At 42.6% G+C, this 17,940-nt stretch overlaps 1 protein-coding gene across 1 annotated transcript; it reads left to right on the top strand.

Moving 5' to 3' along the window:
- Positions 1-701: 701 nt before the first annotated feature.
- Positions 702-7,304, top strand: GPR142 (G protein-coupled receptor 142). Its single transcript, XM_058170702.1, has 2 exons — positions 702-828; positions 6,330-7,304. Exons 1-2 carry the CDS (start codon positions 702-704, stop codon positions 7,190-7,192), a joined length of 990 nt encoding a protein of 329 aa, XP_058026685.1. The 3' UTR covers positions 7,193-7,304.
- The last annotated feature ends 10,636 nt before the right edge of the window (positions 7,305-17,940 follow it).

Here is a 17,940-nt window from a genome sequence, read left to right as displayed (position 1 = left end):
GCATCATGGCTAATAAAATAACCACCGGAAGGAAGGAAGAAAGGCACTAGTAAAATGGAATAGAATGTATATTTCAGAATTGGTTGAATGGCTCTTGTTTTTAAATGTACCCATTTATTTCCACCATGCCCACCATATTGGCATCTGTTTACATTCTTGGGCAACTTGCTAAATGCCCGACAGATATAACTGAACATTCACTAACCCCTTAATGATGACTCTCTATCCTGAATTTTGGAGAGTACATTATAGTTCTGTCCTTTAGCTTTACAATTCTAGGTGCTCTTTTTCCTCACACCTAAGTGACTTAACAGAAGAGGAGCAGAAGTTGAACATTTTGGTGGAAAGAAGACAAATTTGCTTTTGACTTCTCCTTTAGAATCTTCATTGTAGACCAGCGACTCTTTCTTTACCTATGCACAGACCAAGGGAGAAATTTTATTCAATTGGAAAGATACAGAATTGCTGGGGTAATGACAGCTGTGGGAAAATATGTGGGTCAAATGGAATCAATCATTGCCGATAGCTATATTGATTCATTCTGTGGCATTGCTGTTTTGCTAACCATGTTAAAAAAAACAAGGAACAATTTCCTGCAGCCAACAGTCCAGGGTCATTGAGATTTCTGCTATTGTAAGCGAGAATTCTATTGTATGTTTTTAACCCCGTTGTCCTTGGTCTCCTCTAGCTGGAAGGAGAAGATGAACAAAAGTGATCCGGCCTGGGGAAGCAATGCCAAGGACCCAGATGAGAAGGAGATATCGCCTTGCATGGTCAGCATAGGGGCCCTCCTCTACTACTGCATCCTGCTGTGTGTGGGTTTGCCTGGTAAGACAAAAATCAAGAAATCCGACAACTCCACAGGTGTGTCAGTGAGATGTGTTCATGCGTACTTCCAACAGGTAGGAGGAGAAGTAGCAGCAGCAGCAGCAGCAACAATTCGTAGTTGAGAGCTTTTATGGTTATCTGTTTAAGTGTCTGGGGTAGTACTGCCAAGCTGACACATAGGAAAATAATACATATGCAAAAAGGCACAATAAAAACTCCATCATATCAACTCAAACAAATACAGTCCAGAAACCAAATCACATTTTAAAAGACCTGCAGAAGGAGGGATTCAAACATTTTTTGCAGGAAAGACTGCCAAGAAAAAAATGGATCCCACCGAGAAGGATCTATCTCTAGTGGCTATCAGGAGAAAACTGTTGGAAATAGGAGCCAAAGGCCATCAGAGAGAAATAGGAGATGGAAATGGAAGTCTTGGCCTTGATATATCCTACAGAGGTGAAATACAACCAAACCAGGGAGCTGTAAAAGGGTGACAATTGCTGCAAAGCAAGAAAAATAAAATATATCCAGCCAAATTCAAGAAGGCATATTTTCAGAAGGCAAGGATTATAACTGGAAGGAATTTAACTGAGCCCTTCACTTTAAAATCAGAAGGGTTTAATGTTTTTCTTTACATGTAACTGCAGTGGGATTTACTGGTTATTACTCAGTGCTTATCTCTTACCAGCATTCACGTGTTGTATTGGTAAGTGACAAATAGAAAATGTTTGTCCTTAGAGTGGGAAAGATGTTAAATTATGCCCCGCCCCAAAAGGACTGCAGAATTCCCATAGAATTGATATATAATTATAAAGGAATACTGTGAATGAAGTATTATTACAGTAAGGAGTGGAGGTATTTTTCTAGGAATGTTCAAGATGCAGTATATAGGAATTATAGTAAATTATAGTAAAATGCCTTAATAATGTTTTTATTACTAAACTTGTTTTATTTTATGGTTAGATTTATAAGCTGCTTTTTGCTCAAGAGCTCAAAGCAATGCAGGTACTCCCCAGATTATGAGCAAGTTCCATTCCCGTGTTTAATTCGAATTTGTATTTAAGTCAGAACCCGTATTTACAAATGGACTGCCTATTACTAAAAATGGCCGACAACATTCTCCTTCCTCAAGATGGCCAACGGTTTAAGCCACACAATTTTTCCATGAACCATTTGGGGGGGAAAAACTATTTGTTAAATGTGCAGAGTTTTAGTGGTTCATGAAAACATTGCTTGGCTTCAGCAGTTCTTTAACTCAAGGAAGAATCATCAGTCTGTTCATAAGTTATCAGTTGTTCAGTTGTTAGTCAATTGTTCTTAACCTGGAGACTGCCAGTGCATAGTGCTTCGGACCTCTTACAGCATTCCCCCCCCCCTCCCCATAAAACAACATCAGCCATCAGCCTAAACTCACCTAGGGAGCTGTGTTCAGTCTAGATTCTAGATCTCTGTGGGATTTGGTCTGACATTTTAATTACTATCCCACAATTGTCACAACTTCTGTTAACTTCTTTGTGTATTTTCATCAAAATCCTTCCAACAGAATTCATCAACATTAGTAAAAACAAAACCATAAAATGTTAAAGCACATACCTGGGAGGCTACCCTGTCATTCCAATAGCCTATTTAGTGCAAAAGATCAATGTGTTCTCCGATGGTTTTTGTTTTTTTTTAAGAAAAAGGAAATTGTTCTTATCCAAAAAATTTAATGCACGGGCAGGATTTTTTTTAAAAAAAAGAAAACATGACTATAGGAAGGTGAGGGGGAAAGTTTATTAGGTACAACTTTACTCATATGTGCCCATCATAGTGTTAATTTCAAGCTGAGCACCAGAGGGAGCTATCATCTCACAAAGATGTAGAGAACATTGATGGGCCTCCACCTAGGCAGTTTTAGGAGTCCCTACCAAGGGAAACTGGGATGGTTGGCTCAGAGAGAAAAATATGAAATCTGCTTGCCCCACAGCTCCATCAGTGTTTGCATCACAATGCCTGCGATACTGGAAATGATTTCTTTTCACAAAGCCCTGGTATTACTTTAGCAGTTCGTGAGAATTAGCTCCTCTGTTTTGAAATGTCAATGACCACTATACCAGTGGTCATCAAGTGGTGGTCCGTGGACCACCGGTGGTCCGCAAGAAAATTTTGGTGATCCACAGAAAAATTATTTGCATTTTTTAATATTGCACTAAATCAGGAGTCCTCAAACTACAATACCTGGGCCAGATACATGCAATGAATGGTTGTGTTGCTGCAGAGAGTCTCCCCCTTTGGGGTCTTTTTGTGTGGGTCAGAGGGGGCAGAAATTCCGACTTGGGGTCTGCTTCAGCTTCCTGATACGGGGCTTTGGGCGAAGGCTGGAGGAAAGTGCCACTGGTGGCAAAGAGCCAGAAGGCCTCGTTCCAGTGGGATTGTATCATGGCCTGGAACTGGCTCGCCATCTCAGCCCGCTGAGCCTCCAGGTGCCGATACCTGGCCTTGCACTTCCTCAGGTTTTCTTTCTGCTTGGGAAGCCTATGCTTGTAGTCCTCAGTGAGGTGCTTCTGCTGAGCCTCCTTCTTGGTCAGGTCCAATTTGAACTGAGCCAGCTGTTTTGCCAACCCTTTCTTGTGGTGGCTGCTTAGCTCCAACAACTGCTTCCTCTTGGGGCCCTAAGGAGCCTGGGGAGGCGAGGAGTGGTTGGGAGGGGAGGGGCAAGTAGAAGCTGGCGAGGTGCCCCTCCACATGAGTGACATTGAGTTGGCCATGCCCACGCAGTCACATGACCATCTAGCCACGCCCACCCAGCTGGTCATTAGGCAGATCATATTAGTGGTCCGCAGGATTTAAAATTATGAATTTAGTGGTCCCTGAGGTCCGAAAGGTTGGTGACCCTTGCCCTATACCATTCCAAACAAATTGCTGTCCAATCTCTTCTTAAAACCTCCAGTGTTGGAACACCCACAGCTTCTGGAGGCAAGTCATTGCATTAATCATTGCTCCAATAATGGATGTTTTTAAGAAGAGATTGGACAACTATTTGTCTGAAATGATATAGGGTCTCCTGCCTGATTAGGGACTAGGGCTAGAAGACCTCCAAGGCAGGGGTGGGTTCCAAATTTTTTTTACTACCGGTTCTGTGGGCGTGGCTTATTTGGTGGGTGTGGCTTGGTGTTCATGTGACTGAGTGGGCCTGGCCAACTTAAGTCACTCAGGGCAAGGTGGGGCGGCACCTTGCTGTGAATGACATCAAGTTGGCCATGCCTACTCAGTCACATGACCAATGTTTCAGAGACAGGGCAATTTCTCCCGGCGGACAGCCAGAGCTTCGCCACCTCCTCTTTTCCTCAGAGGAGCTGCCTCCAAGTCCTTGCGAAGGGACACACACACACACACACACACACACATATACAACACAACACAACAGACTCACACACAATGTAAAAGCAGCTGCACTTCACCCAAAATGGCCTCTGCAACAAGCAGGAACTTCACACAGCCACAAAAAGCTCAAAAACCAACTTTCACACTTTACACACACACAACACAACACAACACAACAGACTCACACACAATGTAAAAGCAGCTGCACTTCACCCAAAATGGCCCCTGAGACAAGCAGGAACTTCACACAGCCACAAAAAGCTCAAAAACCAACTTTCACACTTTACACACAACACAACACAACACAACAGAGTCACACACAATGTAAAAGCAGCTGCACTTCACCCAAAATGGCCCCTGCAACAAGCAGGAACTTTACACAGCCACAAAAAGCTCAAAAACCAATTTTCACACTTTACACACACACAACACAACTGACTCACACACACACACAATGCCACATACAGCTTTGTGAGGTGTGTTTGTGTGTTTGTGTAATTAGAGTGAAACACTACAGAAACACACCAAATCTCAGAAAGCTGCACAAATATTGTATTATTTTATTTTATTTATATTTTTTAGATCAGGGGTCTCCAACCTTAGTAACTTTAAGGTTTGTGGACTTCAATTCCCAGAGTTCCTCAGCCAGCAAAGCAGTTGCTGACTGAGGAGATGGATTCCAGGCAGGCAGCTTTGCCAGCCCAAAAGGAAAGTAGTAAGGTAAGTGAGGAGGGGGGATTGGGTGGGCCAGAGGAAAAAAATTTTTAAAAGGCTCCTCTGATGATCCCAGCTGAAGTTGCCTAATGGCAGCCCAGAAGCTCTTAACTCAGCTGAGATCGCCAGAGGAGCCTTTTAAAACCTTTTGTTTTAACAACTTCTTCGGCCAAAGAGGTTGTTAAAAAAAAACTTTTAAAGGGTTCTGATGATCCCTGCTCAGCCGCGCGATCATCAGAGGGTTTTTTTTTTAATTTAAATAGCCTTTTTTTGGCTGAAGAAAAGAGGCTTTTAAAAGTTAAAAAAAAAAAAACCTCTGATGATCGGGGAACCGGTTCGGGGCTGTGGTCAGCCAGCCATTATTACTAGTTCTCCGAACGCCAGCAGATTTTTATTACTGGCTCTCAAGAACTGGAGCAAACCGAGAGCAACCCACCACTGGTCCAAGATCCCTTTCAACTCTGTTATTCTATTATTCTTATGTAAGAACATCAGAGGTGGGTTTCAGCAGGTTCTTACTAGTTCTGGAGATCCGGTAGCAGACGTTTTTAGTAGTTCGGCGAACCGGTGGTAAAAATTCTGACTGGCCCTGCCCCCATCTATTCTCTGCCTCCCAAGTCCCAGCTGATCGGAAGGAAATGGGGATTTTGCAGTAACCTTCCCCTGGATTGGGGAGGGAATGGAGATTTTACAGTATTTTCCAATGCCACGCCCACTGAGCCCGCCCACCAAACCATGCCATGCCCACCAAGCCACACCCAGAGAACTGGTTGTAAAAAAATGTAAAACCCACCACTGAAAAACATGCTTGAGAGTCCGAAGAAAAAAGAGCTGCAAACTAGGGATTGGTCAGATAAGGGGCAGTTTAGCTCACAGAAGGGATGGGACCAGGGCAAACATCTCCGAAAGGAACCCTCTCCCCCACCCCAAGTTTCTTAGATTGTAAAGGTAAGGAGAAAATCTCTGAAAGGAACCCCCTCCTCCCCACCCCAAATTTCTTGGATTGTAAAGGTAAGGAGAGAGAGAGAGAGAGAGAAGTACTTTCAGACTTGCAACAATAAAAATAGTTCTAGTACTCATGGTTGAGTCTTCCTGTCTGGATTACTTCTGGACACTGTCCTACTTCCTATTTCATTTGTATAATTGGATCCCAAATACAATTAGTGTATATCTAGTCCTTCTTCCAAAGTTTTCTGGCTGACATCCATACCTGTTTGTTATCTTTCCCAGCCTTGTTTTACCATGATAATAGCCCTGTCAAGGACAAATAAGCTAAAGGGAAGCCATTTGGGTCAATTTTGAAGAAATCAAATATTAGTCGCAGTTATGCATACAAATACTAATTCATCCTAAAGTACTTTTAAACTCCTTATCTACAGGGAAAAAAATTCTACCTTTTTGTTATCTTTTCTTCCTTGTTCAAGTGAACGTTTTAACGGCCGCTGCACTTTCCCGTCTTGCTGCTCGCACCCAGAAATCCTCGTACTGCTACCTCTTGGCTCTCACCGCTTCTGACATCCTGACTCAAGTCTTTGTGGTCTTTGCTGGCTTCATTGTGCAGGCAGCCATCTTATCCCGTGAAGTGCCAGGTGCCTTTGCCCATGCAATCAACATCTTACAGTTCACAGCCAATCACGCCTCCATTTGGGTGACGGTACTGTTGACTATGGACCGTTACGTGGCCCTTTGCCATCCCCTGCAGTACCGGGCTGTCTCCTACCCAGAACGCACCCAGAAGATAATTGCTGCCATGTTTGTCGTCTCACTGGCTACTGGAGTTCCTTTCTACTGGTGGCTAGATGTTTGGCATGATGTCTACCCGCCCAGCACGATGGACAAAGTCCTGAAGTGGCTTCATTGCTTCATCATCTACTTCATTCCCTGCACCGTCTTTCTGATGACAAACTCTGTTATCATCTGCAAGCTCAAGCGATCAGGAAATCCTAACCGCCGCCTCAGCAGAACCACAGCCATTTTGTTGGCCGTCACCACTGTCTTCATTGTCCTCTGGGCCCCACGGACATTTGTCATGATCTACCACCTCTATGTGGCATCAGTCAATCAGGACTGGCGAGTACACCTGGCCTTGGATGTTGCCAACATGGTAGCCATGCTCAATACCTCCATCAACTTCTTCCTTTATTGCTTTGTCAGCAAGACCTTCCGGCGTACTGTCCGTGAAGTGCTAGTCTCTTACAAATTCCAGTGTACCCAACCATCAAGGAAGGACACTGCTTTGGAATTGACTCTGAAACCCCTTGGGGTCTGGGCTGGGACTTCTGTTTAGGGAGATTATCATCCTTCTGCAACCAGCTCCCACTTTTGCTGAATGTGGATTCCGTGGGCCTTTCGGTGTACTAAGATGAGGGAGAATAAGGATCTCCTTTTTGGCCCTAAGTTTTTTCAGACAAAAAAGGGGGAGGAGGTAGTGAAGTAGCTTCATTCAGAGATGCTTTGTTTTCACTCTTTATTTTAAGTAATGAATATTTTGGGGAAGGGAGGAAGGAGGGAAGCCTTCATCTTTCTTTTCTTTAATGGTCTTACAACTCTCATCCTTGTTCAGTGAGGTGAGCCATCCCTCTGTTGTGGCTCACCAGCGGCCAGCGGAACTGGCAACAGATTCAGACAGTGAGGAAGTTGGGGCGGAACATGAGCCAGTCCTGGAGTCTGGGGACGGCTCTAAGGAGGGCTCTGCATTGGAGGCAGAGAGGGGACCAGGGCCGTATGCCAGTTATCAGCTGCCTTCGGAGTCAGACATCAGTGAGGCAGAGGAACAGTTAGAGCGTGTTCCCAGTGTGTGCATGCGCAGAATTGCCAGACAAAGTTACAGCTAAAGAACAAGGGTTGACTTGGGAGTAAGGCCACAGGTGGACGATGAATGGCCCCTCCCAGAGGGAATAAAAGAGGAGGGAAAGGGGAGTGGAGTGTGCAGGAGACAATTAGTTCGCTTAATTGGTTCATGACTCTCCATGATTCCTTGTCAAGTTTTGAAGATATTGGCCTGGCAGTTCTCCAAGCCAAATACAGATTGTGACTGTAAAATCTCCCTTGAGAGACTTTGCTGGATGTGAATGAGAAGAATTCACAGTAACTTAATAAAAAGGGGTTTTTGTCGGGACAAGGAATCAGCTTTGTGGTTTGGGGAAGCCTAGGTGAGAACACCCTCAAGGCAGTGGTGGGATTCAGCCAGTTCGCACCACTTCGGGAGAACCGGTTGTTAACTTTCTGAGCAGTTTGGCAAACTGGTTGTTGGAAGAAATTATTAGGGCAGAGAACCGGTTGTTAAATTACTTGAATCCCACTACTGCCTCAAGGGCAAGGACAGACCCTCACTGCCATTTTGAGATGTGTTCCACCTCAGTGGAATGTCTTTAGTATGTGGCAGAAAGACAAATGTCTGGTTTATCTCCAGCTCTTATTCACAATATCTGTTCTGATTCTGATTCTTCCATAGCCAGGGTAGTGTATACAGTATTTAAAGAAAGCAAGAAGGGATGTTTTTGGGCATTGATTTCCCTATTACCGAAGGCAAAATACAAGGTGGTCTTGAAGGAGCCAAGCCCTAGAAGTGTGAGAGAGAAAAGTAGTACCGTAATACCCATGTAATGACATGTGTGTTTAGAAGGGTGGAACTGGCAGAATTGTTTCAAGCAAGCAATCCCTTTGTGTGGTAAATGTCTCTGAGCCAGATAATCCATTCCACACTTTCAAAATTCCAACATTCTTCACTCCTCACTCCTGACCCCTAACTTTCCACTCCCATAAATATTTGCCTTTAGGTGGGTTTCTCTGAGTTTTTTCTCTCTCCTCCTTTGAAAAGCTTCTTTCACACCCTTTTGGAGGGCCTGTCCAATCTGGCTGCTTCCCAAATAGCTCTAAGCACCACTGCCTGGGAGGAAAGCCAGCTAAGTCCCGCCAAGCATCAACTCTTGCTTTCTCCCAGTGGCACAGAAAGAGGCATAGAGTTCAGCTTCAGACACTGGTTGTAGGCCTGTTGGGACATTCGCATGGTCTTATATCCATGTACAAATTGGGAGGTCTGTGCAGGGTCTGTGTGAAGGTACCTATAATGGTTTATAAGCCACGGTTTCTGGCTTAATCCCAGATAATTTAAACATATTCAATAAACCAAGTTTCTGTTTGATTTAGCTCAATTTGTGTGAAATGAATCAGAATCACTGAGTCTGTATGTATACCATGTCAAACTGTCAAAAAGGATCAGTGTTACAAATTCCACAAGTAAATGGAGAATGCTTATATTTGTTTTGTATAGATAAGACAATTTCCAATCTGCTTAACTTTTGTTGTTACTGACTTACTACTAATGAAGGTTGTTGTTGTCATATGTGAAATACTGGTTACCGATCTATTCACTTGAGAAAGGATAGTAAATAATTGGAGAAGTCGGAGAAAAGGGCAACCAAAAGGCTCAAAGAAAAAGAAGTACAATTTAATTTTATTTTACTTGGGGGGAGGGTGGGAAATCGCCCACCATCAACAAAGAGGGTTTGAACCTTTTTGATTAAAATTAACATATATTTAAAGTAATTTGAGGAATTCAAAAGCAGGGCTATTTCTCTCCATTTTGTGTGACAGAATTTTTGGAACAGTAGTCTGTTCAGACAATTTCCTTTTTGTTCCGGCAGTTTTTTTAGTCAATGGTAGGGATGCTAGTTGCTAGGGACATTATAGTATTTAAGATACCAGGCTAGAAACCAGAAGATGGTGAGTTATAGACCCACTTTAGGCATAAAAGCTGGCTGGATGACTTTGGGGCAGTCACTCTCTCTCAGCCCAATCCACCTCATAGGGTTGTTGAGGGGTGAAGGAATATTAGGTATGTCCACCACCTTGAATTATTCATAAAAATAATAAAGACAGAATAAAAACGTCTAAAATATGTATAGTATGACAGTGGTAAAATATTGATGAAGTGTCACGTGTGATATTTTTCAACATTAACAGCTTGGATGAGAAGATAAAGAGAATGCTTTCTAATTTTTAATATAAGATAAAAATGAGTGAAATGTTTAATCTTTTAGAAAGCACATATAAGATCCAAAATGATCTTAAGTTAGAGAGGCTTAAAATAGTTGCTTTTCACTTTTAAAAAATGCAAAGTTATTATCTTAGGAAACAAATCAAGTGTACGGGGGTAGGGGATAGGCAGGGGATAATTGGTTTGGAACTTGTGTGTGCAGTGGTGGGCTGCAACCTATTTAACAACCAGTTCTATGAGCACGCACTTTGCACGCACATGAACCTAATGTGCTTGCGTGCAACGTTCAAAATACAGCAATTTGAAACTCAGCTGCTTACCTTCTAAGGCAGCCCCGGTAAGTAGAACATGATCAGCTGAGCCAGAAAGAAGGAAACATAGGACAGGATAGGGCAAGGTCAGGTGGGCAGGGCCAGCTGATCATCAGAACTACCGGTTCACCCGAACCAGTCCGAACCGGCAGCAGCCCACCACTGTGTATGTGTGATACTATCTAGGATTTATAGTTCCCAAATGGATATGGAACAGCTGTGAGATCTGACTATATAGCAATAGAAGTATAATTCCCAAGGCACAAGGAGTTTTATCTTCACTGAATTCTATAATTATTAAATCCCATCATGTATTGTGTCATTCTAGGCTTTAAGAAGGTTTCAGAAAAACCTTCAAACCTTGTGCAAAAAAAAAGGGGGTAACAATGGTAGAGAAGAGTTTGAAAGTTGTTAAGATATGTTTAATCCATAAGCCATGACAATTAATGAAGGTTATTGTGCCTTTTTCAAGTACCTGTATGAATGCCTTGTCAATCTTGCAAAGACAATATCAAAATAGCAAAGACAATTTAACACAGGCAAATCAATGAAATATTTTTACACTCTGACCAACATCGAATATTGTGAGAAAAGACAGAATCTGTGCTACATAATATAAATTTGAGCAAATGTGGCAAGGATGGTCATAACCTCTTCAAATTGAATTTGACTCCAGGTGTTTTCACTGACATTTCTATAAATGGTGTTTTCTTGTCTCTACAGTCCAAGACTTCTGGACTGTCCCAGTTAGTCTAGTCAATGCTATCACTCCTTGCCTTTCTTTATGGCCAAGGAAGAGCCTATATTTATAGCTAGTTTCTGACCTGCACAGCTAGGATGAAACAAGAAGGCCTTTGTTGTGGCCCACCAGCAGCCAGCAGAGCTGGTGGCAGACTCAGACAGTGGAGGAGGTTGGGGAGGAACATGGGCCAGTCCTGGAGTCTGGGGGAGGCTCTGATGAGTGCTCTGCATCAGAGGCAGAGATGGGGACAGGGCCGTCCGACAGTTGCCAGCTGCCTTCGGAGTCGGACATCAGTGTGACAGAAGAACATCTGGAGCCTGTTCCCAGTGTGCGCATGGGCAGAGCTGCAGAGAAGGGAACAGCTAAGGAGCAAGGGTCGACTCAGGAGTAAAGCCACAGGTGGACGTGAATGGCCCCTCCCATAGGGAATAAAGAGGAGTGAAAGGGGAGGGGAGGAGACAATTAGTTTGCTTAATTGGTTCGTGACTCTCCGAGACTCCTTGCCAAGTTTTGAAGATATCAGCCTGGCAGCTTTCCAAGCCAGATAAGCTCTGGGACTGTAAATTCTCCCTTGAGAGATTTGCTGGATGTGAATGAGAAGAATTCACAATAATTTAATAAAAAGCGGGTCTTGTCGGGACAAGGAGTCTGCTTCATGCTCTTGGGAATCCTAGGCCAGAACAGCCTTCCAAACATGAGGTGCAAACATGTCCAGTGTAGTTCTAGCCAGCATGGACAACACTTGTTGAAAAATGCTACTCTCACGATAAACCTGTTACAGGAAAGTAACACATATTCCCAAGCAGGATAGGGCAAACTGCAGGTGAAACTTATTTTCATAGTCTTAAATAATATTTTGCTAACGTCCTACATTTGGTAGGGAAGCACAAACAGAAGCTGGCATAGCTCCCTAGCAGATGGCTTAGTTTACCGCAAAGAGGAAAATTGTTTTTTATGGAAGTGTATAAAAGGAAGACTCCTCCCACCATGTTCTGAAGTTGTAGAGGCATCCAACCGCCTCTGTTTCCACTGAGCAAGCTGGAAAGGCCCTCTGGTTATAGTGATATAGTGCTTCTTTCTCTCACGGCAATAACAATTTCTCACAGTCGACTCTCCAATGTTTAGCCGCCTTTAATTCATTGTTCATGAATAAATAGACACGCTGATCTGGCTTGGGTTAAGCTGGCCAGAGAATGCAGGCACAAATCCTTTGCTTGAATTACCCTATTTTAGCTTCCTTTGGCAGATCTACAGCTGCTTGGCAGCCTGCAGCAAAGCAGTAAGCAAGTAGAACTGCATTTCTTCCCTCATCATTTATTGCACGAGCTCAAGCATGACCCTCCCGAGTCTCTTTTGTATGGCCTTCTGGTGATGTCACTCTTCACTAACCACTAACTACCGCTACCTCCACGGCCCATGAAGCTCAGAGAAAGAGGCCATTTCAACTGAAAGAATAATCCACATTCTCCTCGTTTCAAAGAAGAAAGGGAAACAGTAATTTCGCACTCCTCTCCTGTTGCACCTGCCCACCACCTGCTTTGCCACAGGCCAGCATCAAGGAGGACAAATACCTGGCCAGTCCTGGCTTGTCAGTTACAAGGAAAAATGGTTTCACTGAAGGGCAAAAAAAGTGGCTCCTTGTTTGTTTAATTTAATCAATAAACAGCTTGATCAACTCAAGGCTGAGTTGGAGGGCCATCAAAAAAATTAGGATTAGTTATTTACCACTGGGCCCTGTCAGTGCCCCTTTCAGGTCCCAGAAATTGGAAAATCCACCAAGAGAAACTTCTGGGAGGGAGAACTGTTTGTTTTCTTCTTTATTGGTGGCCTGATCAGATCAGGCTACTTGTTATTTCTCTTGAGGTATACTTGACAAATGCCTTGTTTGCACAATACATTCACCAGGTCAGTTTAAAATCCTGGGAACTACCTTCACAAAGCCTTGGTTCATCTTTTAGGTGTCTTAGAAAGCTAGATGAACCCAGCTTGTTCGGTTAATTCAGGTTTCAACAAATAAACCAGAGTCAGATTTAAGATGTTATGCAAATGCAGCCAGGCTTTGGCTCATTCCTGATTTGCAAAGGAGAACAGCAAGAGAGGAACAGCCATTTTAAAATATCTGGAATTTTTGACCCTTGACTGCATACGGTTTAGAAAAGAGCTCCATCCTCCACCATGATAACACAGGGATCACCCAATTGGAATGAGAGATAGAGATCTAAAGATATCTAAATCTCTTGGGCCTAAGGCTCGGCTGCACACCCACAATTGTATGCTTTTCTCCCAGCCTTGACCCAGGAAGAAAGTCTGTCATTTTAGATGCTACTGCTCCTTTCCTTCTCAAGATGGGATTGCTGCTCTCCCAGAAATTCATCCCAGTTACTGTCAGGGTAGAAGTTGGCTTTCCTGAGCTGGAAAAAACAGTTGCGCATTGTGATGTCTCACTGCCTGACTTTCCTTCTCCTTTTAAATTTGTCCCCCACATTTTCTTTGGGGTCTGGGAACAGAGTTCAGGTCCTTACTCTAAAGGAGGCACAAACTGGTTTGCCATCTCTCTCTTCAGAGAGGAAAAGAAGTGGTTGGCTAGAGGTGGGGAAATGATTTCCTGCCCAGGAAAGGAACTAGTGGAAGGAGAAAAAGAGTGACCAAGAACCAATCAGCCATTTCTTTAGTTATATAAACTTCAGAATTCTTAGTAATTCTTAGTAAGCAGGATTCTCCAAGGTAATTTATGCAATAGAATGCTTATGGATTAGCCGGTTTCAAAATCTTGAGTTACTATTTGATCAGAGAGATATGTGTTCAAGATATGTATAATAATAAAGAGAGGTAGAGAACACTTAACTAAAGGATCAACCAAGTGCAGGGCAAGTACAGGGAAGCGGGAAAATGGTGCCAATCACTTCCATTAGTGGCCAGGAGGGAGAGAATATCCATGGGAAAGCAAAGGACTGGGAAAAGTGTCAGTGTATGAAGAGTTAATAGCTGTAAGCTGATAAGAAGTTGTAAGTGGAGGCAACCAGAAGCTGATGCAATGGAATGAGGCAGCAGAGTTACTGCCACTTGAAGAAGCTGGGTTAGACGCTGCCTATATAAGGAAAGCCATTAGAGGGCATTTCCCCTCTCCTCATGCATTATACTCATGTTCTCTCTCGTCATGTATTGCTCTCTGTGTGTCAGGTATAGATATATTTAACCATGTATAAGTCTGTAAATATTTAGCTGTAGATAAAACCACTGTTATTTATATTTATGTGCTGTGGGCTGTGTTTTGCTCCTGGGTTTATCACATAATACTAGTTATGCTGCCTAATCTCTGACAAAAAGGAACAAAAGGTCAACTTGAGACTGTACAGCTTGCCAATCTGCTAGGGCAGGGGTCTCAAACCTTGGCAACTTTAAGCCTGGAGGACTTCAAGTCCCAGAATTCCCCAGCCAGCAAAGCAAAGCTGGCTGGGGAATTCTGGGACTTGAAGTCCTCCAGGCTTAAAGTTGCCAAGGTTGGAAACCCCTGTGCTAGGGCAGTGTTTCTCAGCCTCTGGAACTTTTAAGAAAAGTAGACCTACTCTCGGAATTCCCCATGCTTGCTAAGGAATTATGGGAGTTGAAGTTCACACACCTTAAAATGGCCAAGGTTGCAAAAGCACGGATTTAGTGTCACCTAAATGGTTCCTTCATACAAATCAGAATATTCGCAGGAGGGCGTGTTAACATTTGCTGATGGAGTCCATCCAAGGAAAACTTTTCAAGAAATGGTTAGCGGGCCACCTCAGCTGCGGCAGGGAAACTGCAGACTTATTTTCCATTGGGCAAATCACCTAGCAGTGAAGAGTCAAGGTGGGGCTTTGTCATGACAATTATTCTTTCCATTCCTACGACTGAGCTGTCTTTCTGTGTATGCACTCAATATAAGTTGTTATTTGCACACATATTCATATCACACTGCAAAAAACAGATGTTTCCTAGAATGCGTAGTTCTTGGTATGATACTTACGATTTTATGTTCATTATTATTTATATTTCACCTTTATTGTGGTTATAAATAATTCAAGCTGTCAAACCAACTCAGTACTCCCCCCCCCCTCCTATTTTCCTCATAACAACAACCACCATGTAAAGTGGGTTGGACTGAGAGAGGGTACTGGCTCAAGTACCCAGTAATAAACCACAATAGGTATCAAATATCACCAATTTCGTGGCATCCCAACAGGCCACAGCTGATTTCAACCTAGTGCACAGGCTACCACTGGGAATGTCCTGAATTGTTTAACAGGAGTAAACAGATCTTGAGAAAGAGGACAGTGATACTGGATGTTCGCTAGGATTATTGTTCTTAATCAACACTTGGTTTCAACAACCAAAACAGAATCAGTATAGTTTAAAACAATCTCCTTATCAGTCCTGTCATCCTTCTAGTTAAGACTCCTAATCGGAAAGAAAAAACTGCCAAGATAAATGTACAATTCCCAGTTCACCTAATTTCGCCTAGGACTCCAATTAGCTTCTAAAAAATAATGATTAAACAAGGCTTGGCTTGGATTCTATTTGGCTTGACAATAGCCTAACTGGTTAAATATTTCCAGAGGCTCCAGGAATCAGTGTAATGTTTAACACCAAACACAAGATAGATGATGACATATTTAGTAAACTCGTTCCCTAAATCCTTAGGGATCAACTACAAATAAATTGTCGACAGAAAATGTAAAAATGTTCAGTCTGAAAACTCTTCTATCACAAAAATATCTAGTGCTGGTTATTAGTTACCTAAAATTCCACATTAGCAGCTTGTTACTGCATATGAAGGAACTTGGTGTTCAGAAATGTTCCAGATTTTTAGTGTTCTAGTGTATAAATGTCCACTATCCAGGATGACTGGACACTTGGTACTGGTACTGTTTTTCTCATCCAGCACTTACCAAAACACACTTCTTCATGAAGTAGAATTGCTAGGTATGGTCTCCAAATGCGCAAAAAAAGAAAAGAAGACAAGGACAAGGACAATGGAAAGAATGTAATAACAAAAACTAAACCAAAGCAAGATGTTGCACTAAATGACCTCCAAATTTCTTTCCAGTTCTGTGATTTTGCAATCCAATGTGCTGATCCTCGGTTTACCCGAATGATTCCTAAAATGGCATAGTTACATACTTGGAAGTAGACGCCAGTCAGAGGGGGGGCTGGGCTGATAAAACACTCCTTGACCCATAGACAGTCTGGATATAATGCTGAATGTAACAGCAAATAAGCCTCATGAAGCCTTGAAAATGTGTTGGCTGTAGAGAGCCAGGATAAGCCCCAGATGCCCCTAGGGCAGTGCTTGTCGCCTTGGCAACTTGGTGCAGCCAACTGCAGAGAAAAGTTAACTGCTACTAACCTCCATCCTGTAGTTTCAGAAATCTCCATTGTTCTTGAAGCTCTGCTGATTATGTATCAATCGTAGTAATGGCTTAAAGGTAGTATTCCACAGTAGCAAATCCTGGACAGAGAGATTTGCCAGGTGCAAAGTATTTTTACTCTTGTTAGAAGGACATACCAATACCAAGTTGGGTATTGTTTTTCTGCATCCAGCCCTGTTCTCCACAATAGATTTTCCTCCCCACATTCTTTAACCTGTTCGTCCCATAAAGAGACCTTTTCATCATAGCTATTGCATATTTAAGATGGCTGACTTATTTGCTATAATGAAAACCCAGCAACTTTGGTTAGTTTCCTGCTGTTCATTAAATCTTCACATGGCTTATAGTATTTTTGGTTTTGTTTCTTTCAACCTAAGGCATCTTTAGATAACTCTCGACAATGGTCAATCAAGTTTTGAAAGTGGGATGCTTCCTAGGTGCTTCAACAATTTTGTTTGTTTCCCCAAAAAGTGGGGTGGAAATTTTGCAGTCATTCAGTGTTTTCTGAAACATTTAGCAAGGAACTCATGCAGCTTTTCAGGGAGTCACGTCACTTTCTTGAGATATATTGTTGGTAGGAATGACTCACTCTTCCAAATTAGATGCAATTAAAAACCTGAAAAGTTCCTATAAAAACCTGGCACCAAACCCACTATTTTTGGAGACAATTAAAAAATCAAGTCACAGATGCATAATCAAAATGGTTTTAGGGAAGGTCTCTCTCTCCCCAGCTGTGATGTTCCTACTGCTGAGAAGAATGCTGAAGACTTCTATCACTTCTATATATACCTTCTATTCATATTGCAGTTTTGAACATATCACGCATCTCTGCCTAACCTTTTCACTGGTCTTTGCCAAACATTTCTGGGAATTGAATAAATAGAGGGCAAGGGCAAAAGCATTCCTTTACTTTTTGTCCTTCTCAACTTTAGATCTTTTAATAAAGAAGTGGTTTTACTGAACTATCGTAGCAACTGGGAGCAGTTACCATAGGTGGTAACTGTTGACTTACTAAAGACAACTCATTTCTTTCAAAGCCCCTCTTCTAGGATGCATTTTATGAGCTATAAATTAGCCAACCACTTTTTAAGCTAGTCCACTTGTCTGACTGTTGAGTATGTGCCAAATGTACAGAGCAGGGCAAACCCAGAGAATTGTGTTATTTTAATAAACAGTAGTTAACTATGAGTAAGCATATTGTGCCAACACAGCCAAGAAAAGCTTATCCACACACACACACACACACACACACTTATTTTACCTTTCCAAGTAAGAACCTACTGATTAAAGGGTGGAGCCAGAAAAAGGAGTGTTAAATCTAGACTACCAGTTCCCTTCCTGGATGTGTGATTCAGAATCTGAGCCTTTTTATTTTGACATGCTGCAGCTAGGACCTGCCAGGCAGCCATCCATGCATAAAATAGTGTTGTAACCAGAACAAGGCCACCTCATAAATGGTGAGATACGGAGCAGCCCTGAAACAGAGGCCTGAAGATCATTATGATCCAAGCTGAGTGGAATTTACAACAGTAATAATTGTGCCCCCTTAGAGGAGAGCTGGCTCAGCTGGGAGAGAACTGAATTTGG

This window comes from Ahaetulla prasina, chromosome 2 (assembly GCF_028640845.1).
Source record: "Ahaetulla prasina isolate Xishuangbanna chromosome 2, ASM2864084v1, whole genome shotgun sequence".
NCBI classification, from domain to species: domain Eukaryota; kingdom Metazoa; phylum Chordata; class Lepidosauria; order Squamata; family Colubridae; genus Ahaetulla; species Ahaetulla prasina.
Note: the sequence above shows the minus strand (reverse complement) of the source record. Positions and strands in the feature narration are given on the sequence as shown.